Source organism: Odontesthes bonariensis, chromosome 10 (genome assembly GCF_027942865.1).
Source record: "Odontesthes bonariensis isolate fOdoBon6 chromosome 10, fOdoBon6.hap1, whole genome shotgun sequence".
In the NCBI taxonomy this organism is placed as follows: domain Eukaryota; kingdom Metazoa; phylum Chordata; class Actinopteri; order Atheriniformes; family Atherinopsidae; genus Odontesthes; species Odontesthes bonariensis.
In genome coordinates this window covers 23,646,965-23,673,780 of record NC_134515.1, presented here as the reverse complement: position 1 = coordinate 23,673,780, position 26,816 = coordinate 23,646,965, and the positions used below count along the sequence as shown (strand labels likewise).

The window sequence follows — 26,816 nt, the reverse complement described above, 5'->3', positions numbered from 1 at the left end:
GGACAGACGCTGGTGAAGTGACGTGAGGAACGTGTTCGCCATAATGATAATAAACGGTGGACACAAAGCTACAATAAAGCGTTGCCTGTGAAACGTTAGTCGATGCGTTGATATTCACCGAACAACTGTGAAGTCGGGACATATATCGGTGACTCAAGTCTCGGTATATTTGAGGAAGCCAAGCAAGAACTGAGTGCAACAACGAGGTAAAGTTAGCATGATGGCTAACTAGCCAGGTTCACCTGTGATGCTTCTAGCTATTTCCCTGGTGCCGCGTTACATGTGCAAGCAGGTTTCGTTCATGCGAGGATGGTTTGACTCTCACCGAATAAATTGGACATGCCTGGAAATCTCGAATGAATATAAACTGCAGCAGTGGAATTCGGAACCAATGACTTTAAGAACGAGCTATGGTGGTTAGCTTCCTCTTAGCCACTGTATAGCTAGCCAAACACTGCAACAGGCAGCGGCTGTGAGCGGAGTTTTGCTGCTGCCCGGTGCAGTTAAGTGGTATGACTTTAATTGATTGTTGGAAAGACTCGTTAAGTACATTACGTGTCACGTAAGTAACATCGTACAAATATAATAATGTGCAAAGCTACCAAGCTAACAACCCAATTTGAGCAAAACTTTGTGTACAGTTGTGACAGTTGAGGTCCCCCGAGGACAACGGCACCTGCACGCTCAGTTTGTGTGGTACGCGCCGGAGTGCATCAGCTCGTGACACTGTCCTGTAGAAGTGTCTCAGATTATGTTTTTGTTTACTTTATTACGCAAACGTCACGCTTGAATCAAACGTTACAGCACAACCTGTTTTTGTGTTTTTATTTTTTATTATTTAATAATGTGGGACATATCATTTTGTAAACTTGAACAGTTTTATTAGAAAGAGTACAAAAAAAAGTACATTTTCCATAAAACTTCTAACCATTATCTAGGCTAAATCTTTCATAAAGATGTGTCCTTAAAAGACTGTGCAACTCTGCTGTTTCCAACATTCTGAGCAACCTTTGCTGCACTAAACGATATGTACACATATGTCGGGAAGACCAACATGCGTGGAGACAAGTATTTTGACTAATTAATGAGACACATTGGTGAAAAATGAAGAAACGACAACGCTCTTTTTCATTTTAATACTTTGTATGCATATGCATGAATTTAACTCGATGGATAAGATTTGCTGATGTATAAATATTGTTTTATTCCTGTAATATGGGCATCGGCTCCAGCAAAACACTATTGATTGAGCTCTTCTTTAAATTTCACTTGGAGCCAGCTAAGAGAAGCTAATACATAATAAATTTGATTTCTTCACCTGTTTCCTGCAGCGTGGACGGCTTTATAAAGAATGAATTGGTAATGTCATAAATATGTCATCCTTACAGGCTGTGCCATGGCGTCAGCATCTGCCAGTGTGGACTCAAAGGCAGAGCTGACTGCTCTGCTCGAACAATGGGAGAAGGAGCAACAAGGCAGCACACAGGAGCTGGTCAACATCCTTACCAAGTAAGTAGCCATAGCTTTGATTCGATATGCTGTAATATAGTTTGGATGTGTTGAACATGGCTTAAAGAGAATTCAATATGTCGATGTCCTGAAACTTTCAGAATCTCAGAGCTCGTTGAAAAGGAGACAGAGGAATACCACAAAGCAGACCCGGACCCCTTTGATGATAGACATCCTGGTAAGGAAAAAAAGGGAAAATGTTTTGCATAATTGCAAGTCTACCACTGATTTAAATATGTATATATACTGTTTGTTTTTTTTTTTTGTTTTTTTTTGTTTTTTTACATTTCCCTCTTGGCCACTAGGGAGGGCTGATCCAGAGTGTGTGTTAGGGCACCTCCTGAAGATTCTGTTCAAGAATGATGACTTTATGAATACAGTAAGAATCGATGGATTGATTGAGGACTGTCTCCTTTAAAGACATGGTTGGTAATCCTGTTCAGAAACACATTTTGTAATACTGGGTGAAATGGTCCGTCTATCCTGAGAGAAATCTATACAAGATGTATTTAGAAAAAGGGACGAAAATAATCAGACCTCTGTGGCAGCTGCAGGACTGAGAAAAAGCTGACCAATCCGAGATCAGCGGGATTGGTCGCCTACAAAAAACCAATCAGATGCCTCTGCGCTTTCTGCCTACGCCCCCCTCTGCCGGCTCCCTGCTCCATGTGCCACGCAGTTCTACCGGCTTTGGATGAAGCACTGACGGAATGGGGAGGGGGGGGGGTGGAGCTTAGAGGAGGGGACACTTTCGAATCTTGCTAGCTCTCTTGCTAGCTCTCTTGCTAGCTCTCTAGGATTACCTACCATAGCTTTAAGATAATTATCAATTTTTATCAGTTCAGTTAGTAGAGGATTAAGGAAATCTTTCATCTGTAGTTGGTGAACAGCTATGTGATGACCAGCAGGGAATTTTCCCTAAATGCAGCAGCTTGTCGTCTGCTGCAGAACATCATGCCGGGGTTGGAGACGGCAGTGGTCTTTCAAGAGAAGGTAAGCTAATTCTAACTACATTATGTTTCTGATCTTAGTCAAGCTGTTCAAGACCATAATGTTTTTTTAATTTTTTATTTTTTATAGTGTTTGAGTTGCATGATCGACACGTTGTTCAGCCACAATGTTAGATTTGTTATCACAGAGTCAGTGCCCCTGACTAGCATTATAATCATTTGAATTTAGACAAAAAAAACACAGTCCAGATAGGTAGTTGGTTACACTTTAGCCAACACTAAAATGAAATATGACCTGAAGACACAGATCCACAATAACCAGAGGACGTGTTTGTAAGCTTAATTTAAAAGCAAAAAATGCACATGGGCAAAATGTTTTTAGTTTAAATGTTGAAATCCCAAACTGCTGTATTTTATTTCTACTCTGTACGTTTTGACAAAAAGCGCAGGAACCCATATTTGGTGTGAAGCCACCATTGTAGAATGAGTTGGTTTATTTTGGAAGGTATTGCAGCTGCAGAGAAGATTGATCATTAAAAAAAAAAGTAAATTATTCTGAAGTCTTTCTGAATGTGACTATTTCTTTCTTGAGCTTTAATGGGTCACGGTTGGTTTTAACGCATCAAACAGAAAAGCAGATGAGCTCTATGAGAATGAAGTGATTTTGGTGGGAGAATTTAGGTGGTTTCCCACTGGCTGATAAAGACAGCTATCTAACTCGTCATGAGAAATTTTTGCTTGCTTTGCATTTAGATTTGTTTTTATGCTTGACATTAGAGATCGACCGATACAGGTTTTTTAAGGCCGATGCCGACACAGATTATTTTGACATCAGTCTTAACCGATCCCCGATATGTGCTGCAGATTTATAAAACATTTTTTTTAGGCCGATTCTTGAAGCCGATATTGGTTTTTCTACCTCCATTTACATGATAAAAATTACGATAACAAATGTTATACAAGTCAATTTAAACAAAAAAGAAACATTTATTAACAAAACATATTAACAGCAAACAATGTAGAACATTTAAATGTATAACAATAAAAATAAACAATCTTAACACTTAGCAGCTTGAGGCCATTGTAGTGCAAATGACCCTCCGAATGGCAGGTATTACACTGAGCCTTGCCTGGTGTTGGCTCAGTGAAGTGCTGCCATACGGGATTTGACTTCTTTTCAGCCATTTCTTTAAAAATAAACAAAAAACACAAATTCAGTATATTTTTATCTAGTGCTACATCTTCTGTTTGATTTGTAAATTAAACAGTTTGTTAAAATGAAATGACCATCATTTATTATCCCATCTATTATGCAAAGACAACACACTAGTGGGCCTAAAAACTGACAAAGACAGAGAGAGAGAGAGAGACAGTTACACACACACACACAGTTACACACACACAGCGACGTGATAGCCGATCTGCACCACTCTGATTTCCTGTGCTGGTGCAATCTGCTCTCTTAAAGGATAAGACCGGTTTTTTGACATTGGGCCCTTGATTTCACATTATAACATGATGTTCTACTCACCCCTGCTTGTTGTTGAACATTTGGAGCTGTTCCGAAGATATTCGCGAGGCGTCTGGCTGCTCTCTTGAGATATTCGGCCATGAAACGGTTTCCTATGGGCAAGCTTATACAGGCACAAACTATGCTGTTTATAATTTATTAATTACTCTACACTAGCACTGATAACGTGGAGGTGCGTCGCTTACTTAAAAAAATCCGGGTTACTAATTTTGAATTTTAGCCGAATGAATAAATAGGCAGCAGGTCTGTGGGCTGTCTGTGGCAGTAGCACGACGAGGACGTCAGTAACACCCACTTTACGACAAAAATTCAAAATTACAGTAACCCGGATTTTTTTAAGTAAGCGACGCACCTCCACGTTATCAGTGCTAATGTACAGTAATTAATAAATTATAAACAGCATAGTTTGTGCCTGTATAAGCTTGCCCATAGGAAACCGTTTCATGGCCGAATATCTCAAGAGAGCAGCCAGACGCCTCTCGAATATCTTCGGAACAGCTCCAAATGACCAACAACAAGCAGGGGTGAGTAGAACATCATGTTATAATGTGAAATCAAGGGCCCAATGTCAAAAAACCGGTCTTATCCTTTAAGCTTGACGCGTTTCAGCAACGGCTCCGTCAAACACTGAAGTGCAACGTAAAGATGGCGAGAGCCGCTGCTTAGACGTTGCTGAGACGTTACGCGGCGCGCTCTCATTGACTGTTACGTCTCCTGTGGACCCGCTCTAAGTCCGCCTTTCCCACTGGGCAAAAACTGAGTTTAATCCAGCTGACAGTCTGCTTCAGACCGCAGTGGGACAGGTACACCGAATCAACCCGCGTCACGACTCGTACACGGCAGCGCTTTACTCGGACTTAATGAATGTGTCGGTGTCAGTGAGGAAGAAGTGGCGAAAAAACGCTGACCACCGCTGCAGTGTACGGACATTATTTTATGTAAAGTTAGATGCTGTACACGTAGTGATAGGTAATTGTTTTCATGTGCCTACATGATACTCCATGGCAGCGCGCACACGCGCAGCGGTGGCAGCTCGCCCACTGGAAATAAGACATGAGTTTTTTTAGACGGTGGGAAAGGAGCCCTATGCCGACTGTAAGCGGCTCGACCAGTGTTTAAACACCCGCGTTGACCCGCTTATTTCAGTGGCAAAGAGAAAGAAACACACACTGCTCTCAGAGTGAAACAGACACACACACAAACAGACACGCTCCCTCCCGCTCACAGTGAGACAGAGACGGTCTTTCAAAGTGCAGATAATATAGCTAAATTAAGTTAAAAATACATTAAAAGTTACCCTTGTTGTTGGTGGCTGTCTTCCAATGTTACAGCTCCTCTCTGCCCGGGGGGGGCAAATGCATGCGCTTCACGTGATCTTAAGCATCTCAACGCATGGCTGCTGAATGAGCTAATTGAGATCGGCGAACACACGCACGTATTGGCCAATGCCGATACAAGTAAAAAAAAAAATAAAACGCAAAATATCGGTCGACCTCTACTTGACATTCAGAGACTTGAAATTATTTAGCAAATCAGCCATTTTTCCTTAAAGGTAGGGTAGGAGATCCTGGATTTTGAGTCCAGCGAAGCTGCATTTTGAAAATACACCGGTAAAAAGTCCCAACCCTTTTCTTCACTTTCCCCCCGAAGGCACGCCTCTAGAGTACATGAACGCGCACGAGCACGAAGGTGCACGAGCGCTGTTCTGACAGCAAGCATCGATCGTTGCCGTATTTAGTTTATGCTAACTATACGTTTAATAATGCTAGGTGTTAGCCAAGCTGGCTCTAGTTTAGCTTCCTGCCAAGCTTCTGGACGTGTAATTCGTTCACGGAGCAGGGTACGCGCACGGGGGGGAGGAGGGGGAGGGAGGAGCAGATTGCAGTTTGATAGACGGCATCAGTATCCAATCATTGTGAACGGTCCGTTCACAATGATTGGATACTGTTTTTCCTAGATTGTACGTTCTAGAGGCCACTAAAACTTTTCATATTTGTGTCAAAACTTTTAATTAATTGGTTGCAATGGGGGTGTGAAGAGTATTTCAAGCACTATGTAAAAAAATGTTCCAGAAAAAGATCCCCTACCCCGCCTTTAAGTTATGAGAACACTTGTAAGGCTCGACTACCAAAGTGTCTTCCTTTTTTTTTATTTGGTTAACAGGTTTTTCTGTTGCTGAAATCGTCCATTGAAGCTGATGCAGTGTTTCTTTTTGGCTTCAAATTGTTCCCTTTTTTTTAGTTTTTCATCTTTTAGTTTACTCGATGAAAATTGATTCGATGTCAGACCATCAAATCAAATATAGCACTCAGCATTTTTCTTTTCCACAATCATGAATGTGTTGATCTTCTTGTGTTTTATTTATTGTTTACCACACCTCCATTTGCTTTTCCCAGGAGGGCATTGTGGAAAGGTTGTTTAAGTGGGCTCAGGAGGCCGAACAGCCTCTCAGAATCTATGCCACAGGCTTGCTGGCAGGCGCCATGGAGAACCAGGACATTGCCGCCAACTACAGAGAGGAGAACTCTGTTTTGGTCAGTAGGGTTTTCTCTTGTGCCACACATAAATATTTGTTAATGAACGATCTTAAGGTTTATAGTGATAGACAAGGTATTACAACAACCACTGGAGCTCTTCTTCCACAGTTGGTTCATGAGCCGTAGGTGGTGTGAGATGACAACTGTCTGTGACTTATTTTTTTATGCTTTATTTTGGCAGGTTCCTTTGATGCTACATCGGTTGCGTGAGCTTCAGGATAAGGATGCTGAGAACAAAAGGGAAATCAAACGACCCAGCCCCAGGAAGACTCTGGGTGAGCCTTTGCTGCCTTTAGATGAGGAGACTGTTGATGGAGCCTTTGAAGAGAAGTCCTTCACACCTGGTCGAAATGGACCTGAAAAGGAAGGAACGGGGCCAGAAGAAGACGGCGAAATCCCTTTCTCATCCATCGAGTCCGAAAACGAGCTTTCGTTCCGTCTCAATTCCCCTCACAAGACGAGCAGCCCTGCCAACTCAGCTGTGAAGACGATGATGAAGCCCATGTCCGCGCCCAGTTCATTTGCACACCCCGGCATGTCTGATGGTAGCAGTTACCTTAGAAGGATGTCGGAGAGGGAGAGCCCCCGGATCCCAAAACAGAAACTAAACTTCTCTTTGCCAGAGCCAGAGAGAAACTTCAGTGAGCTTTCCAACAGCAGCTGGTCTGAGATGAGCCCCTGGGTGATAGGCAACACCTATCTTCTGTACCCTTTGACCCCAGAGATTGAGCAGAGGCTCATCCTGCAGTATCTTACACCTCTGGGGGAGTATCAGGAGGTTGGTCCTCATTCATCAGCCTCTACCGTTTTTGAAACTGCAAAGGCTGGCTGACTAATTGTCTAAATTATCTGTAACTTTCTCGATAGTCTTAAATTCACATTTAAAATTTTAATTGTGTCAGCCTCTTAAACGGGAACATTTGCCGTAGGACCGTTATTCGACTATGACATTTGGACCTGTGGTCTGCTTGAGTGTGGGATAATTTTACCCATTTGGTTTCAAACTGATGTTAACAGTTTTGTTGCAGCTCTCTTTAAATAACATCCAACTTTCGGCACTGCTCTCTGCAGAGAATGTGTGCCCCTTTTCTTACTGCATAATTACCAGCAGATGTCAGGCTTTCATAAAAATTAGTAAACTTTATGAAATGAATTCATCCGAAATTAATCAACTTATACGCTGTGCATAAAGTTAATTTGACGGAAATTTAATTTTTATATAGAAAAATCTTAAGTACGAGTAAGCTTTGTAATGGATGTTGGAAGTTTTTAGAGTAAGTCAGATTGAGATGATTTTTTTTTATGTGTTCGTACCTCCTCCTGTCTACCTACAGCTCCTGGCAGTGTTTATGCAGATGGGAGCTCGTGAGCTGCTAATGCACTATACGGATTTAAAGCAGACCAACGATGTACAACTCACCTTTGAGGCTCTCAAGGTAAAAACTCTTGCATTTGAGTCTTCATGGTGCTGACACGCAGCTACAAGCTTCTTACACGTATGCCTTTACTTCCTCACAGTATTTGGCTTCTCTGCTGTTGCACAAGAAGTTTGCAGCAGAGTTTGTTGCTCATGGAGGAGTTCAGAAGTTGCTGGAGATACCCAGGCCTTCCATGGCTGCTACCGGAGTTTCCCTGTGCTTATATTACTTAGCTTACAACCAGGATGCCATGGAAAGGGTACAAAGACACAAATTTAAATTAGTAATATTGTCAAAATTGGCTACATGAATTTTAGTTGCAGTTTAAAATGTTTTTATATTGACTGAAGTCATGGTGGGATGTATCATCTACTTGTATTAGTTCAAATTTAGCAGAAAATAATCGATATCTTCTTAGATATTTTTGTACAATGAATATTCAGCTACATTACATGCTATTACGACAATAATGAGGTATTTGTTTAAAAAAGAAACTGAATTTAAACTGTATCACACATCTCTGGTGGAAGTTCACTTTCGTATTCATGGCTGTGTTTTCTCCCCTCAAGGTGTGCATGTTGCCGCACTCCGTCCTGTCAGATGTGGTTGGTTACACGCTGTGGCTGTTGGAATGCTCGCATGCATCTGGCTGCTGTCACGCGACCATGTTCTTCTCAATTTCCTTTTCTTTCCGCGCTGTCCTGGAGCTTTTTGACAAGCAGGACGGTCTCCGACGGCTCGTCAACCTGGTAAGAGAAACCGGAAGTCGCCACTGTAAACGCATCTTTAGAAAAAATATCAAGAAATTGATCAACTGAACAATCAGCATAGCAGATACATTGTGTGTTAATGTTTGATGGGAATGAACTGTTTTTCAGATTAGCACACTGGAGATCCTGAACCCCGAGGATCAGGGAGCTTTGCTGAGTGATGATGAGATTTTCTCCAGCAGGCAGACGGCCAAGCACACCTGCATGGCTCTGCGCAGGTACTTTGAGGCCCATCTGGCAATCAAGGTGGAGCAGGTGAAGCAATCTCTGCAGCGCACAGAGGGAGGTGCCCCCATTCACTCACAGCCGTATTACAAGGTACATGGAGGACTAAGGATGAGTGAAATGGACATGATTGGACAGTTTTATCGATTAAAATGAATATGTTTTTTGTATTCACTTTGTGCTGTAGCAGTTCTAAACTTTATTAGTTTGTGTTCCTGTACTGATCTTTAATGCTCTCGTCTCACCCATCAGGCGGTCAGCTATAGCCGTGAGCAGGTGGTGGAAATGATGGAGTTTCTAATAGAGTACGGTCCACTCCAACTATACTGGGAGCCAGCAGAGGTCTTTCACAAGCTCTCTTGTGTTCAGCTACTCTTGCAGCTCATCTCTATCGCCTGTGACTGGAGGACCTACTATGGCAGGTATTAAGATGGCCGTTTGTCTTTTTTTCTCTCTAAATTTCTTTATGACTTCCACCTTTTGCTTGTTTTGGCACCTACCAAAAGTATACTAGTATTTGCTAGTATTGTGAAGTAGCAATGACTGTTTTCTGTTCCTGTAGGAGCGATACAGTGCGTTATGCTCTTGACATCCTCAGTATCCTCACTGTTGTTCCAAAGACCCAACTTCTGTTGTCTGAAGCTGTTGCTGTTTTGGTTGAAGGAGGATCCACTGTGACCACTGTTGGTAGGTGTTTTCAGAGTGACCCAATTTCAGTCAAAATCCATATATTTCCAAATTTAAATTATAATTAGGTAGTCATAGTTTTTTCTTCTTGTTTGTTGCCAGTCATCTCTAAAAAGGTCAATTCAAGCAGTTTTTAATCTAAATATGTACTTTGTGCAGGATTACATCATTGTCTATGGTAACATGCAGCGGCTTTTTATTTTGATTTATTTCTTAAATGTATAGCTAAAAGGTGATATTATTTTTCTGCAATTTTTTTTATTTATTTATTAATCGTCTGCTTTTTCTCTCAGGCATGAGTATAGTCCTGGCAGTGGCAGAAGGAGAGGTATTTGTGAATGATGCCGAGATTCAGAAGTCGGCTCTGCAGGTTGTCATCAACTGCGTTTGTGTGCCACACAAACGCATGTCCAGCATTGGCAAGTTTATTGCAGGCACCCCCCGCCGTCGCCTGCCACAGCAGACCAAAGCCAACGAGAACGTACTCACTGAAATGTGGAATGTGGTGCAATCCAACAATGGCATCAAGGTGGAGTACATACACCTCTCACCAAACAAATATTTCTGCATGTCTAAACTTGAGCTAGTGGCCCACATTTTGGGGTCTTTATGTGGGTAGTGACAGGTGGCTAAACCATGGAATAGGTCCACTCATTGATATAAACCTTTAAGCCTCAGATTGACTCACAACGACTCGTATCCTCGCACAGAATGAAGTAAAGCTGCCGTACTATCTGCTGAACTGCACTTCGGGACATTTGAGTTGGCATGTAGTGTCTGCTTCCCCATGTGATTGACATATTACAGAAGGAAAACTGCCCCAGTATCATTAGCACCAACAAACAATTGTTGTCCCCACTTTAATGGAACAATAATTAAGCAGTTACATCATTTTTGCAAAAAATGTATATGCATCTTATGTTTGGCAATGTGTAAATATTAGGGCTGTGACTAATATTAACGCCTGTAGTTAACGCGATTTAAAATTTTTAATCGCGTTAACTACAGGCTTTGAAATTAATTAATCGAAATTAATCGCATTTTAATCGCATATACTCTATCCTTTAGAAAACTAACATTTTCAACAATATTTCAACAAACACAGAACATATCCCTATTTGAAATCTGAATGTAGCATGCATGAAAACACAGTGTATAGAATCTTGGATGTTAAGCTGCGTTGGGCCCCCTTAGCTTCCACGCTAGCTGCTACCTGTTTACCGTTGAGGTGATATTTGAGGCTTGATCATCGGCGGTGCCAGCGATTTTTCATTGGGGTTGCTATGCAGTTGCTGCATGAATGTGAGGGGTTGCTTGTCAAAACAGCACACCCGGCCCCCCCCCCGCGCATCAACGCAACAACGTTACTGACCCATTACTCCACCGTCTGCATGCAGCCTTGCATAGTGTAATGTAGCCTTGCATACTGTAAACTTTAAGTTATCAGCGGAGCTTACTGCTCACAAGCAGACAGATGTCGCACTGTGCGTTGTGGTGGAACAGCTGCATAGAAGGTCCAGGGGCAAGACAGCCCCAGCCCGTGTACGCAACCACACACGCACACACAGGCATACCTGTCCATCTCATTCATTCATAGCCCGTTCACTAAGGATAAAATAGCCAATCCACAAAGGCTACTTTGCCCACTGTGTTCCTCAAATAAGTTTTGATCAACTTCATCTTGGAAAAAAAGAGCTGGGAGTGAATGAGCTACAGTGCGGACTTTCTATTTCATCTCATCTGACGCACAACAGTTGTAGGCGACAACTTTCAAGAGATAGTTCTACCCGGCGGGCTTCCAACAGTAGCTTCGTACAGTGCTAAATCACACAGGCACAACATTACGTTCAAACTTGTTGCTCACACCAGTCTGTCTGCTGCCACAGCGGACACATAGCCTACTCAAGCCAATCTACTCGCATCACATTATGGCAGAGGAAGCACGCTGGCAACCTAACATAAAGTAAAAAGTGTGTCCGTTATTTTCACAAGATGGTGCTAACTGCACTGACACTAGGCTACTTAGCAAGTAGCTCTAGATAGACTGCACGCACCTAGAGTCGACTAACAAACCAAGTCACAAGAAGACTATTTGATAATAGTGTTTCGGCGAGCATATGAAAAACAACTGGGATTTCCTACCTTATTTGTGTTACTTGAAGAAGGACATTCTCAAAATCGCCATATTCCAGTTAGAGTCGCCAAATATCCATTTAGAATTGCAGTTTAGCTATGTTATGAGTGAATGGGTGCTAAAATGAGAGGAAAACTGTAACATATGACTATTCAAAAACGAATTAAACTGAGAATGCAATTAAATAGGTGTAGCGTTATTGGGCGTTTATATATGTATTAAATATAAGGATTTATAAGATGTTAACACAGTCTCAATACCTTAAACCTCGAATTTAGGGCACCACCTCCTGTAATTGTTTAACTTGTTTAAGTTACAGTCCAGAGAGGAAAACTGTTAAGATAATAAGATGGGTAGTCTCATTCTGACGTGAATTCTATTTGAAGTGACAACCGGCTTAATAAACTGTCCGTGACGCGCTTAAATGGATTACTTACAAACATTTATTCAACATTGCACAGGTGTATAGGTGTATAAACAATTGATAAAGAGACAGAATATGAATTATTTGCAGTATTCAGAACGGCATACGGAGGGAAGGAAGGAAGCAGTTTAACTAACAGGGTTAACTATCAAAATGTGGCTAAATCTGGTTCGTAACACGGATATTGTACCACTATCTTCTGCCGGCGGATCCCTGCTCATTCGTTGCTTTCAGAGGAAGTATTCATCATATCCACGGCTTCAAAAGATCTCAAACTCAGCCCCTTACTTTGTCGTAGAGTAGCGTAAGAGATCACGTGGTTCTTTTCTTCTGATGAGCGTCGATGTCGAAGGCTGTGTTTCCGTGGTAACCAGTGGGATGACGTCGAATCGACTTCTTCTTCTTCTTGGGCCGGGCTGTATGAGTTAACAAACACTCACGTGTATCGGACCAGATTTTAAAAGGGGGAAAGTCTAAAAAAATTGGGAATTAATAGTTACGGAGTAAAACAGAGAGGACAAGATTACAAAAGAACAAAGGGAGTGGTCAAGGCTTGGAAGACCACTGGGAGGTCCCAGAGTTGCGAGTTGAAAAGTGAGAGCAAAAGTTGTTAGAGCGTAAGAGAGCAAAATTGTAAGAGATTGAGCCCCCTGGCGCCTCTGCTTTTAAGCTCGAGGTCACATGTCAGCTTTTGTCCAATCAGCGTTCAGCTGGCTTTTGACCCAAAGGAAAAAGGGGGGGTTGACCAAGCTGAACTCATAAGACAAAAGGGGTTAATTCCTGCTTCTTCCTTATACCGTATTTAACTCATATGGCATTGATTTTAGACAATATAATGTTCCTAACAGACAATAATGTTGCATGCGAGCAGGCATAAACACAAATATGAGCATGGAACAGTTATCAGCATACAATACTTCGTATTATCATGATAGAAATGGTATGACAACTTTTGGTTACTGTTAACTAGAATAATCTGCAGCTCTTTGAGTAATACCTGTGGAATTAACTAGCCTGGGTGCCAGCCGAACTTAGCCCCGCCCATAAAAGTTTTGGTCGGGAAGTTCGGTCTGGCTCTGCTCAGTTGGGAAATCATTATGCCCGACCAAGAATTGGTCGGACCAATCAGATTGCCAGGGCGGGCTTTATACGATGATGGACAGATGATCAACAGGGATATTATCGACTACGTCCTAAAGAGCTGAACATGGCTGCCGCTGGAGAGCTAGGGTGTGTAGATTCTGCCATCGAGTCTGTTCTACAGGATCTCCACATTGCATTCATTTTGAAAGACGAACAGAGGAATGCGATAAAGGCTTTTATCGATAGAAAATATGTTTTTGCCGTCCTTCCTACAACAAGTGTGTGTTGCTTAATCTATGTCATATACTACGTTGCTCTGATTGGTTGTAGGTCTATCCAATTGAGCGAAGAGGCATTTTTTCTCCTGGTTCGGTTGAAACACGCCCCATACTCAAATCTCTATTGAGCGGTATCAGACTCACATTCTGACTAGAATCGTGAGTATGACGTAGTCAGGCTAGGAATTAACACCATTGGGTTATGCATTGTACATAATGAGAACATTAAACATCCATAGTTGAAATTGTCCATGGTCATTAGGCTGACATAGTGAAAAGTGTCCGTCATCCGTGTCCTTTGGGTGGCGCTGTGGCTCCACGGAAGAAATTCTATTAAATCCAGTATTCCATAACTTGGTAAATACTTCATGTAAAAGAATGGCGAATGTTTCAAAATGATCTGTAGATTTATGCAGTTCCGATTTTCACAGTTTTATTCCTGGGAAAGTGAGGATTATGGTTGATTCTTATTCTTCTAAAAAGTAGAGAGTTGAACATTCCTTGGCTGGTACCAGGCAGGAGGTGAGCTTACATCTGCTTCCTTATCAGGAGGTGTCCTGCATATTTATTATTCGTAGCTGGTTTGGGGGAGCGAAGACTCAAAACAAAGGACCCCATTTGGTTGGATTCACATCTGTCTCCGTTACCTCCTTTGAGTTAATCCGTTGAAAGGGTCATAAAAAGGGGATGTTTCTTGATGTCAAGAAAGGTTGGATCTTTATGTAAACATCTCCGTTCTCTGTCTTTCCTGAGAGCACGCTACATAGGGTTTCTATTTATCTCATAAATCTACTTTATGGAAATATTATTTTAGACCTCCGATTTCCCCGGGTAATTTAGAACAGACGTGATTGGCTGACTGTAGAATGACATCACCACAGCTACTGTAGATCTAGGAACAATGTGGATAGCCGTTTCACCAGTAAAGCTGGTGTTTTATACCTTTCCATATGTATATTTATCAGCTAAAGAACGAAAAACGGGGATAGGCTACCACGCAGCAACATACGTGATTCCTTACTTCTTAATATTGTTGTCGTTGTTGCACTGCACTTCTGTTCTTTGTGAGCAGTAAACCTGCCTCTAGCCCCAAAGTTGGGGTAGCTATGGGGTTGCTGAGCACATTCTTGGGGTTGCTATAGCAACCGCAAGCAACCCCTTAGCGCCGCCTCTGGGCTTGATACGCTGCGGTGATAAGCGAATTCCTTGTTGCACACAACCACGCTCTTGTCGACGCTTCCATCCGTCTGTATTCAAAAAAAAAAAAAAAATTATAGTGTGCGATTAAAATGCGTTATTTTTTTTAACGCGCTAATATGTGTGTAGTTAATTAATCGAAATTAACGCGCTAAAGTCCCAGCCCTAGTAAATATGTAAAATAAGACAACCAGAATTGAAATGTAATGGGATATTTTGTCTGTCTTATAAACCCTTTGCTGCTTATTGTGAAGGCGATACCAGCACGTATACAGTTCAGGATAACATTAGTATTGTACACCTCTTATCACGGCTACTTAAACACTGCTGGCTCAGTACACCCATTTGGAAGTAAAGAATGATCAGTCTTGCCAGTGTTTTTAACTTCCATGCTCTGTCTGACCTCCAGGTGCTGCTGTCCCTGCTGACAGTGAAGATGCCCATTACAGATGCAGATCAGATCCGAGCTCTGGCCTGTAAAGCTCTGGTGGGTCTGTCTCGCTCCAGCACCGTCAGACAGATCATCAGCAAGCTACCTTTGTTCAGCAGCGGACACATTCAGCAGCTTATGAAGGAGCCTGTCCTTCAGGACAAACGCAGCGAACATGTCAAGTTCAGCAAGTTTGCAGCTGAGTTGATAGAGAGGATCTCTGGGAAACCATTGCTGATAGGTACAGATGTGTCTCTGGCATGGCTCCAGAGGGCCAGCGTTGTTGCTCAGTCCAGGATCACCTTCCCCGAGAAAGAGCTGCTGCTGCTCATTAGGAACCACCTTGTGGCCAAAGGCCTTCACAACACAGCAACCACACTGACCAAAGAGGCAGATCTCCCCATGGCATGCCTGTTACATTCAACCTCTGCTTACCCTTCTGTCGCTCCTCCCCCACCCGCTTCTCCTGTCGCTACATTGCCCCGTACCCCACGGCTGGCCAACGGTGTCGGGTCAAGACTTGTAAACCATCCCTCTCATTCATCTGCCCCCGCATGCAACCATCCACAAGCACGCCCCTCCACATCACAACCAGCTGGTACGCCTTCCAATGCTTTCCCGTCAACACCTGCCCCCCACTGTAACAATGGCTCTCCACTGATCGGACGCATCATTTTCTCTCGCGAGCGGCAATCGCCATGTGGAACAGTGAGCTGCAAGAAAACCAGAGTGTTAAGACAGAAGTCTGACCATGGAGCCTTCAGTCAGAGTCCAGCCATGAAGAAGCAGTTTGACAGACATTTGCCTTCCCCGCCAGCATTAGACAGCATTATCACAGAGTATCTGAGGGAACAGCATGCACGTTGTAAAAACCCTGTCGCAACCTGCCCACCTTTCTCCCTCTTCACCCCCCATCAATGTCCCGAGCCCAAACAGAGACGCCAAGCGCCCATCAATTTTACATCCCGACACACACGCAGAGTCATCTATCCAAAATACGGAGGTGTAGACGGAGGATGCTTCGACAGACACCTCATTTTCAGCAGGTAGGCGCCTTGGTGTCATTTATTTTTGCATCCCCCATCGACCTCCACAGCCATCTCCCTACAGACTTTTTTTTTTTTTTTTTTTTTTTTTTTTTTTTGTTTTGTCCAGGTTCCGTCCCATCTCCGTGTTCAGGGAAGCAGACGAGGATGAGAGTGTATTCATGTGTTGTGCCTTCTCAGCTCGTGAACGCTTCCTGATGCTCGGGACGTGTACAGGGCAGCTCAAGCTCTACAATGTGTTTACAGGCCAGGAGGAAGCCAGCTACGGTTGTCACAGTTCAGCAATCACTCACCTGGAGCCTTCACGGGTCAGTAGAGCACGAATGGTCGATTATGTTGTGCTTTTTGTTAGTTTGGATGATTTCGCTGTCACTGACCAGAATGAGTTCTATACGCTGGAAAGTTGTTTTTTCGCATTTGTGTCTTTGGTGAGGAAGCCTAGTTTAAGCTGGAGTGTAAAACATCTGAACTTTTGAATATTGTTAAAGAAGGGAGAAACAAATGGATGCAATTAAGAATTTTTCTTTTTTATTTGTTTGAAAAGAAAAACGAGTCAAAACTGTCATTCCATAAACATTATTTAAATGTCATAAAACCTCTATCAGTGGATTTCTAACCACCATAAATTTTTTTTTTTTTTTAGGATGGTTCTCTGCTCTTAACGTCAGCCTCTTGGAGTTATCCTCTGTCTGCACTGTGGGGCATGAAATCAGTGTTCATCATGAAGTGAGTGATGTTTTCACAAAATCACGAGCTCCTTATTTTACCAGCCACAAAACTGCCAATCTGTATTACATTTCTTTAAAGCGAACATATCTTCGAAGTTTATATTGACATTGGATTACTGTCAGTCAGCAGAGGTCTTCTGCCTACCTTTGATGCTATTCTGTGGATTTTTGCAGTCAGACGTACAGCAGCTTTATTCTTTTAAAAGAAGCTGACAAACGGAGATGTCACGCTGTTTAATTATGCACACCAACAGCCCTCAGGGCTGCAGTGTGCAGTTCATGGATCACAGGCACTTAGATTCATTCATCCAAACAGTTAAACAACACAACTTTTGGAATCAAGAATACAGTGTTTTTTATGCTTTTACACAATTTTAAAGTGCTCTGCTTTAATTTTCATTCCATCCTTTAGAGTAAACGTTGGAGTATTCCCCTTGTTTTATGCAGGCATTCTTTTCTTGGAGACCATTATGTGGAGTTCAGTAAGCTTTCACAAGACCGAGTCATTGGGACTAAGGAACATTTTGCACGTGTATGTATTAAAGGTTTTTTTTTTTTCCCAACACATTGACATGAAATATTTAAATGTAAATAATGGTGCAGCAGAATGGTGAGTGCTCAGACTCTGTGCTTCTCTTTGACAGATTTATGACATCCAGACAGGTCAAGTCACTCTGACTTTCAACAACCCAGACCTGGCCAACAACTACAAAAGGAATTGCGCCACCTTCAACCCAACAGACGACCTTGTACTGAATGATGGTGTGCTGTGGGATGTGCGCACAGCTCAGGCGATCCACAAATTTGACAAGTTCAACATGAACATTAGCGGTGTGTTTCATCCCAATGGCATGGAGGTCATCATAAACACAGAAATCGTATCCTTCAGACTTTCGTCCCTGCAGTGGTGACTACAGTTTGGAGCAGATTATTTGGTTTGCTTTTATCCATGATGAGACACAGATGGAGTAAAGCACTAAGTCATAACTTACCTTGTCACTCTTTGTTTTCATTGTTTATACTATTCAAAATGAGTAAAGAGTTAATTTTGATTAATGGATTGCTGTGTGTTGCCTCTTGCTAAAAAAAAAAAAAAAAAAAATGTTTTGGCTAAATTCAGTCTTTTAATTGACTGCTAAAATTGACAGCAAGCACACTATTAAAAGCTTATGGAATGCCTGTTTAACACTGAACTCGCACCGTGATCATAAATCTGACTTGGACATAAAACAGTTCAATCAGCGATTGAATTTGAAGCTGCTCCAGTGATGGGATGACCACTGGTTTTATTTCACAGCTTAACATTGAATATTTATTGTGCTGAAAATCTTTATAACCCAGGAAATGGGTTTTAATCATTGTTTAGTGTAATTAAACCTGTAGCAGATACAAACGAAAAAGAATGCTATGGAGCTTAACCGTGCGCTTCAGTGGGATCTTCGCACCTTCCACCTGCTCCACACCGTTCCGGCTCTGGACCAGTGCAGAATAGTTTTCAACAATAGCGGCACGGTCATCTACGGAGGTAAATACAGTCACTGCACGATGGGGTTTGCAGCACATTTTGGCACGAAGCCTACAACTCGATTTGCAGGCAGTCCAAGTGTGTGAAAGGCGTGTTTGAATGAAAGGCTGGTAATAATGAAGCAAAGTGAGCATGTGTGTATTTGCATAGGTGTGAACAGAGCCTGTAGAGGTAGGTGCGTGTGCAATCACTTGATGCCACAGAGTCAGCTAGAGCCATATGGGCAGAAGGCTCCATGTCGGATTGGCAGCAGAAAAAAAAGGCACCTCAGAGGAAGAGCCATGGGCCTGCAGTTACAGAGCTGCCTATACGGTCGTTTCAACCACTCAGGAGCCAGATCTGTGGTTAACCAGCTTGATGTGTTTGCTTGTTATTTACTCACTCCTTCTCTCTGTGGTTCATTGTTTTTGTAGCAATGTTGCAAGCTGATGATGAAGACACCATGTTGGAAATGCAGATTAAAAGTCCATTTGGTTCGTCGTTCAGGACATTCAACGCCACAGATTATAAACCAATTGGTGAGGCTTTGTTACCAAATATTGTCCATGACGATTAAGTACCTTGCAGGGACATTTTTCTATCCTGTTTATAGTAATGTTTGCAGAAAATGACACGTTCTTTTCTGCTCTGCAGCCACAATTGATGTCAAGAGGAATATATTTGACCTTTGCACAGATACAAAAGACTGCTACCTTGCTGTGATTGAGGTAAATGATTGTTTATCATTTTACTTGGATGAGGTTTCTAAGACTTGCATTAAAATATATAAAAGTTCTTCATCTGTCCCATAGAACCAAGACTCTGTCAACACTGACACTGTGTGCCGACTTTATGAAGTTGGCCGGCAGAGACTTGCAGAGGAAGAAGAAGAGGAGGATGAGGAGGATCAGGTCCAACATTTGTTCTGGATAAAGAAGCACCTCTTTGGCACCTTGGTGCAGAAGTTATACGCCTTAATGATTGAGCTTTTTGGTTCTCTGTGTTACAGGAGGATGATGATCAGGAGGAAGACGACGACGACGATGACGATTCCGACGATGACATTGACACAGATCCTCTCATCGCTGATCTGGAGAACGAGAATGGTGGAGAGGATGAGGATGAAGAAGATGAGGATGATGGGAATGATGAATTCTCTCCTTCTGACGAGGAGGTCGCACGTCTTCTCGAAGACGATGCTGACGTTGGAGATGATGATGACGACGAAGATGACGACAATGATGACGATGACTCTGATAATGATGATGCTGATCTGGAGGGTGACAATGGTGAGTTACGCTTGGATTGAAGAGTGCCCACAGGTTCTTACAATGTGTTTTCTTTTCTGTATTTATCGTCTTTTTGTTTGTCCTTGCCCTGGCTCTTTGGATGGGGGTCAACAGTTCAACTGTAAATGAAGTCTGGACGTGTCATTTCCTCAAAACTTTCCCTTTACTCTCAAAACAAAGAAAGAGCCAGCATAATGCTCTCCCTCAGCATCACAAATTGTATGACAAAATTAATTTTTTCGGCGCCCTGGGTGTCTGCGTCCTTTCGTTTTTGTTCAGTATGACAAGCGGGTTGTAAGATCATAATTACCAAAATACAGACCTAATTAGTTAGCTGGCTTATTACTAGCTAAAAGATTTTAGGCAGCGCATGATGATTTGATGGGACCAACAAGACTAGAGGTTCATACACTTTTGCCACTTGTTGATACGTATTATTGATCAATATGTCTAAAAAAAATTGTTTAACTAGGTTGTCTATCTACTTTTAGGACCTTGGTGATATATCCAGTTATACATATGCAATGGTTCACTGTTTATGAGGTTAAACAACCCAGTTAGCAGGATGAAACTACGAGAGCTTTTTTACAAGATCAGTTTAGCCTGATGACACATTAAGCCACATTTTAGGAAAGAAATCTCATGTACAATATGCAAAAAAGTCCAGCATCAGCCTTTTTGTGATTGTCTAGTCACTTTGAGGAAATGTCCTCAGTGGAATGTTAAAACTGCTGTGTCCGTTTAATCCAGAAGTTGACATAGACCTCAACATTTCTGGGTGAGAAACGGCTGGGTGCAGAGCAACCAAGCTGCTTTGTTTTTGCCATTTTGGCACTTTTGCTCCTTTACCCACTGACCTACTCAGCACAAAATGTGTATTCCCACATTTCTGATCTGCATTTGTCTGTCGCACAAACAGACAGCTCGGACAACTCTGACCTTGAGGATGACATCATCTTATCCCTGAACGAGTGAGGGGGGGCCTATGTGGGGCCTTCGACATCTAAGACCAAGAATCCAGACAACATGTCAAGACTTCTGCCTCACCGACATCTGAGCAGCAGGGAAGCAGGCATGAAAAGAGGATAACATCAGCCTATAATGTGGAAGATAACTTGGAGCACTGCCAATTTGAGACAGTAGTTGTATGAACGCTTGGTGATAAGTGTAAGAAAAGAAAAAAAAAAAAACAAGCAGGCAGAGATCAAGAGGGGGGTTGCACATAATTTGACTTAATGTTGGACAAAAATGATTGTATATGATATAATTTTATATAAAAGAAAAAAGTGAAGTGGGCATGATGAGTGAAATGACCAGTGTTTAAATGGTGTGAAAGGAAAAGTTTTATACATTACATTAGCCGCTCTTTAATGAGCTACTTCATTTGGTATTGATTCACTCGCTTGGTCAGTCTCAAGGTCTGTTTGGTCACAGATTAGTTTTTGTAGGAGAAACGGCTCACTTTGCAGGGCTCATGGTCTGTAATTGTGTGGCTGAGGATTCAATGCTCTTGCAAGCTCATACTTGGCAAGACCTCGCTGAATTATCACCAAAAAGTACTGAATTATTGAATTAGGCAGCTAATTTAATGCACAAACATGTTGCCAACGGTTCATTAAGCTTCAAAGCCCACCCTCAGGTTTTACTTTCACCATAAGTTGACGACCAAAAGGCCACACACACCAGTGCCATCCATGAACATCGCCTTCTGATTTCATTATGTAAATAGAGACATTAAATCAGCTTGGTGCTCTTAACAAGTGTGGACACTGTAACCAAACCATTGACACGTGCTCATTGTCTGTGCCACAGATGGTAGGAGGCTAATAGAGCTCCTTACCATTGTGTTCTACCCAGGGTCATACAGGGATTTGTTTTTGGTGGATTCTCGAAAAAATCGCAGGATTTTGTGCTGTTATTAACAGCACAGGTCCAATTATTTAGCTTAGATTTGTTTGAAAACGGAGAATTTGTCACATTGACTGATTCATTAGAGGACTGACGTGATCATAAAATTAATCTTTAGGATTCTCGCTACGTTGAGAATACAAAACTGTGGCAAAACTCAGCCAAAACCATTTCAAGTGAGTTTCCTCTGACTCGCTCTGAAAGTTCAAGACTCATCATTGTGAAAACAAATGCCTGGCACATGCACACTTTTAGCGCAGTGCAACCGTCATGATTTTCTCATGATTTTTCGCCTTGTTTCTAAAATCTTTTTTTTTTTTTTTTTTTTTTCATTAGAAGACTCATTTTGAGTTTCCTGAAACAGTTTATGTACAGGTTGTATGTATCTAAAGTATTTTTTACTATAAATAAAGTTGCAAACTTGGTGTTATGTGTCCTTTAATTAATGCAATGTTCTGATCCTTGTAGACGATTGATGTTTTGATTGATGCAGAGGGCTTTCAATATATCTGACAGTTGAAAGGAACATGTCATATAGAGGCATGTAAAGTAGGGAATGGGTCGTTTTATCAGCTGACCAGTGAACAGGGAGCTTCTGCAGGGTCCCTTTGAGGAAATCTGCCTTTGGTTTGATAGGACACTGTTGATCTGTGCAGGATGTTCTCATATCAAGAGGTTCCTCAGGGTTCTGCACCAGGCCCATCGGTTAATTTTAGTTGCAGTAAAAGTTCAGCAACATATAGAAGTGTAAATATTTCTTGTGTCCCAGAAGAATAAAAAGCCAAAATTAGGCTGCCTAACTCAGATAGTTTGCTTATCCAGTGAGCTTATTATCAAGTCCTATGTGCAGCAACTGGCTCAGTGAGTAGACAAAAAGGCATACAAGAATGAGAAAAAAATAAAAAAGGTTAGATCAATCACTGAGTTGTTATTCACTATGGAATTGTCCTGTAACCTTATGCTGCTTATTCCACCACATTACAGGTGAAATGCATCTTCTTAAGCTGTTGCCTGCTGTATTCCATCTTAACCATAAACTGATTAAATACTGAAGTGGATCAGCCTTCCTGCTCTTGGCATCTGAGCAGAAGGAGATTACAAAGAACGCGAACGCACGAGTGCCTTATCCGTAGTATTTCATTGAACATTGATTCTTTCCATTTGGTTCTGTTACTGGCCATTTGTAGCATGTCTTCTAATGCTTAATTCCCTTTAACTTTATAGGGTAAAGTTAGTATTGGTGAATAAGGGATTGGAAGTGAGATGTGGAAACGACCACAAAAGAAACTAAACACAAGATTATGTAAGGGAAGTCATTTATTTGCTATCAATGTTGAAAAGTAGCCAAGTTTTTAATGAACTAGGTGTTATGCAGTAGTTTCACAGTCACATCCATGTGGTGTCCCTCTATGGGATTTTCCATAAAGCAACATTTCTTAGGACTCAAATGGTGAGTTGTCCATGCAAAAAAAAAAGGTCAAATTAATGCATCAACATCGGTTAAAAAGGCAAATGTTGCCAGAAAAACTGTGATTTGCTCGCAGTAGTTTTGCTTGAGCACATGTTTTGCAGCTGTGATGGAAGCTTGTAATTTGTCTTGAAACTTAAAAAAGGAAAAAAAGTCTATTATCTGGGATGCATATTTAGCTTACAGTACGCCCCATTCTCCCCCTGCTTTATGTATGTGATTGGAACACCGCCCACAATGTTCCACTTGAAGTAATAGACAGATGGGAGTCAATCGCTGAGTCGCTATGATGGAGAGAAATTACCCAGCTGAATACTGCCCTCCCTCCCACACTACATCAAACTCACTGGACGTTCAGTGTTTGCCAAATCACCCTGTTTCTTGCCTTATATTTAGGAAAAGACAGTTTAATGCACGGATACAACAGAAATGCCTCGAATGACGGATGAGATGTGATAAACTCCTGAGTGAGAGTTGGTTTTAAACTTTAATTTTCGATTGTGTTGTCACCCCGCTTGTTAGAATTAGGAAAAAGAGCAATGTCGTGACTAGTTATTAAGCTTTAAGTTTGGTTTTGTGGCTATGTTATGTGTATTGATGACCTCCTTGTCCAGTTAACCTGACTTCATCACCAGGCTAGCCTTAAAAATCAAACCCCATCAAGCTTGACGTTTTACAGAGACGTGGTGCTCATAGTGTTAGTCATCGCCCCACAGAATATTTTAAGAACGGTGACTCACTCCCACTCCAAAAGCTTAATATTTGTCTTCTTGTTTCATTCAGCGACCAGCTCTGATGTGTTTGGGAACCAAATTGTGTCCAAAGTTTCAACTGTCGAGCCACTGATTTGAGGTTATGCCGATGAATCTTCTTATACTTCCTCGCTATTTTGTCCATTCTGTGCAATTTACTCTGCACTGGCACTACAACAGTCTCACAGCATGATGTTACCACTACCGTGATTAACAGTTGGTGGGGCTTCACCTTCCAATGTGACCTTTTTTGCCATGAGAGGATTTATAAGTAAACAAATGAATAGTTCATGACTACCGTGTTGTTCCAAGCGGATCAATTTAAAAAAACAAACAAACATCCCATTCAGACCCTCTTTTGTGAATTGATAACATTTTTAGTGATGATAAATGTAAGCATTCAGTCTAGGAAAGATATTTGCAATATCCTGCAATGAGGAAAAAATGCAATAGGCTATTTGAGAAGTCACGACAAGTTGGACCTAATCAGTTTTGGGTCAGATAGTCTTAAGTTCAAAGTAAAGTTTCAAATCACCACTTATCTCCAACATATGAATTAGGGGGGGGGGGGGGGGGGGTCGTCATGACGACTAATAATTCAGATTTAATCTTTCACTTTATGAGGGGCCTTTATAAGATAGCCAAAAGTGATGTGATGTAATTTGAATGTGTAATCCAGCTTCCCAAACCAATCAATCAAACTCAATGGGGAAACTGGTGGTAGGATTTAGTTGTATTTCATCTGTGAATAGGAGCATGACTGCACTATGACAAAGCGTCGCTGTGTAGTGGGTCTGCTTCTTGGAAATGACTCAACCAGGAGGTGTTCCCCCACATGGTGGTCTAGCCTGATGTGTAATACCAGGAGCTTCTTTATGGCCGGCAGCCGCCAAACCAACACGTCCGTTCAACACAGGCAGACTCCCATCAAACAACTCAGGAGGACAAAAAGCAGTGGGAGTTTGTGATGGATGGAAGTGGCATGCAGAAAGAGAAAGAGGAGGCGCATGAATGTGCAAGTGCTTGACACATCAGTGTTGACAAAACAAGTCATGTGACGACCATGAAGATGGCGCAGCTTATGATATATTGCAGTTTTCTCAGTGTGTTCTTGCAGCCGCTCGGCAGTTTGGACCGGCGAACGACATCGCGACTTATTACCTGCTAATTACCAGGGGATTCAGCCAGTACACGCTGTCTTGGCAGCCGATTGAGGTTCAGATGGACTGGAGCACGATTGGCTGAAAACAGCAAGGAAACGAGAGAAACACAAAGAAACGAAATAGATAAGCTTCGTGGGAATGAAACCCCTTGAAATGCGGCTGCAATAACAGCTTTTGTGGAGAGCAGAAAACCGCTCACCGTTTGCGTGCGCGCGCCCGCGTGCGTGTGTGTTACATTAGGTGGACACGGAGACTGCATCAGACTGGAGACGCACGCCGGGACATAACAGAGCAAATATATTGAGGTTTTCATGGTCCCTCTTCTCTCCCGGCACACACAAACGTCAGGGTACTGATTCCGGGCGAGACATGTAGTCCTATGTATGTAAGAGCGGCCAAGACCATTTGTAGCCTTCAGCTCTCATTTTCAGCAGCATCATCTCACGATATCGACATAATGTGGCTTGCTCAACCGGAGGGAAAATAACCAAATATGTGGATACCTACAGAAGAGGAGAAAATTGGAGTTGGTGAGTCGATTGCATAATTGTATTGCTAATTAACTGCGTTTGGCGTCTTGCTTTTGATTAGACATTAATCGTACAGCGTTGTGATGGCAGCTTTTCCACAAGAACCACCTAATGCTGTTCCTTTACATCCCGTACTGGCTGTGCAGTCCTTTTTTAAAAAAAAAAATGTTATTATTATTTTCTAATAGTAAGCCCATTACATTCAGTGAAAAACACATGCACTTATAATGGCTGATATACACGGCCAGTGACCGCATAGAAAGGGGAAATTGCGTGGGATGATACAGCCCACAACCCACCACCTTAAAGATGCCATCGCAGTTAGTACACAGCCCGAGGCGGAGCCTTGAATCACGCTCCTACTCATTACTTTTGTGGTTTTGTAGAAATGCGTCAGTGTGGCGTTTTAGCCCTTTCTTCTTGTTTTGAGTCTATCTAGATGGGGGGAGAGAGGGGGGGAGAAAAACGCGATTCGTGTTGAAACCACGAGGGGGCATCGTGACTGCGTCCCTCCAACAGGTGTAGGCTGAAGTGAAGCTGGAGTCTACCTGACAAAAAAAGAAGAAAAAAAAAAAAAAAAAAACTGCTGCGGCTGCTGCGACAAGTACTGCGCTGTAACATCTGTTCATGTATGCGTGCTCTCTGACTTTAAAAGAAAGGAAAAAGTTCCCATTTCTCACAAATGATTGGAGTTTATAGGAAAAATAAAATTTTAAAGCGAGCCAAATACAATCTAAATACAACAGGAGACAAAGATGCCCCCATAAGATACCACCAAGTTCTTATAAATCCACTGCTGGGTCTCGCTTTCGCCGCAAAAGTATAGCGTCTGATTACTCTATAGAGGGTTTTCATTAGGGGAATGAGTCATGTCCAGATGCTCTACAGCTTGTTATACTTGCAGAGCTACTCACGCTGGCTCGCACATGATGCTCCCCCCCACATGCACACGCCCACATATGTACACTTGCTAGTTTGGAGGCATTGCATTCGTCATGATCGCTTTTATAAAAACCGCAGACTGAACGCCTGGATGGCACTCCGCGATAACATCGCCACTTCTGGTGGTGGCTGGCTGTGTGGTAATAGCGTCGCGTTTGGTCGTTTGTATGTTCACCCATCCGTCACAGAATCACTGCAGTTCTTTTCCCAGCCTCAAACACATGTGGGTTTTTAACCGGGCGGGAGGCAGAAGAGGAGGTAGCTCCGTGTGGGGAAGCAACAGTTCGGCGCTGCCTCCGCATCAGTCTGCGCG

At 42.3% G+C, this 26,816-nt stretch overlaps 2 protein-coding genes across 6 annotated transcripts in view; both read left to right on the top strand.

Annotated features, from left to right (window-relative positions):
- Nucleotides 1-5: 5 nt before the first annotated feature.
- Nucleotides 6-22,060, top strand: dcaf1 (ddb1 and cul4 associated factor 1). The gene is made up of 25 exons (XM_075474708.1): nt 6-206; nt 1,389-1,509; nt 1,611-1,687; nt 1,815-1,888; nt 2,389-2,502; nt 6,387-6,524; nt 6,709-7,305; nt 7,862-7,963; nt 8,046-8,204; nt 8,515-8,694; nt 8,824-9,033; nt 9,193-9,362; nt 9,503-9,627; nt 9,921-10,156; nt 15,153-16,219; nt 16,329-16,527; nt 16,863-16,945; nt 17,395-17,479; nt 17,592-17,825; nt 18,379-18,472; nt 18,886-18,990; nt 19,106-19,179; nt 19,264-19,362; nt 19,461-19,740; nt 20,660-22,060. Exons 2-25 carry the CDS (start codon nt 1,397-1,399, stop codon nt 20,713-20,715), a joined length of 4,671 nt encoding a protein of 1,556 aa, XP_075330823.1. The 5' UTR covers nt 6-206; nt 1,389-1,396; the 3' UTR covers nt 20,716-22,060.
- A 2,848-nt stretch (nt 22,061-24,908) lies between these two features.
- LOC142389717 (dedicator of cytokinesis protein 3-like) overlaps nt 24,909-26,816 on the top strand; it is a 51,136-nt gene continuing 49,228 nt past the window's right edge. For 3 of the 5 annotated variants that reach the window (XM_075474707.1, XM_075474705.1, XM_075474704.1), the window contains exon 1: nt 24,909-25,561. In XM_075474707.1, the coding sequence (XP_075330822.1) occupies nt 25,525-25,561 (37 nt within the window). In that variant the 5' untranslated portion in view covers nt 24,909-25,524. The remainder of the gene's footprint in view (nt 25,562-26,816) is intronic. The other 2 variants (XM_075474706.1, XM_075474703.1) reach the window with 1 other exon arrangement.

What these genes read in the sequence shown, in the direction of transcription:
- dcaf1 (XM_075474708.1), top strand. Translation starts at nt 1,397, where the DNA reads ATGGCGTCAGCATCTGCCAGTGTGGACTCAAAGGCAGAGCTGACTGCT. An exon ending in CTAAGGAACATTTTGCACGT is followed by an intron (nt 17,480 to 17,591) that starts GTATGTATTAAA and finishes TCTCTTTGACAG; the next exon opens with ATTTATGACATCCAGACAGG. An exon ending in CACAGATTATAAACCAATTG is followed by an intron (nt 18,991 to 19,105) that starts GTGAGGCTTTGT and finishes TCTGCTCTGCAG; the next exon opens with CCACAATTGATGTCAAGAGG.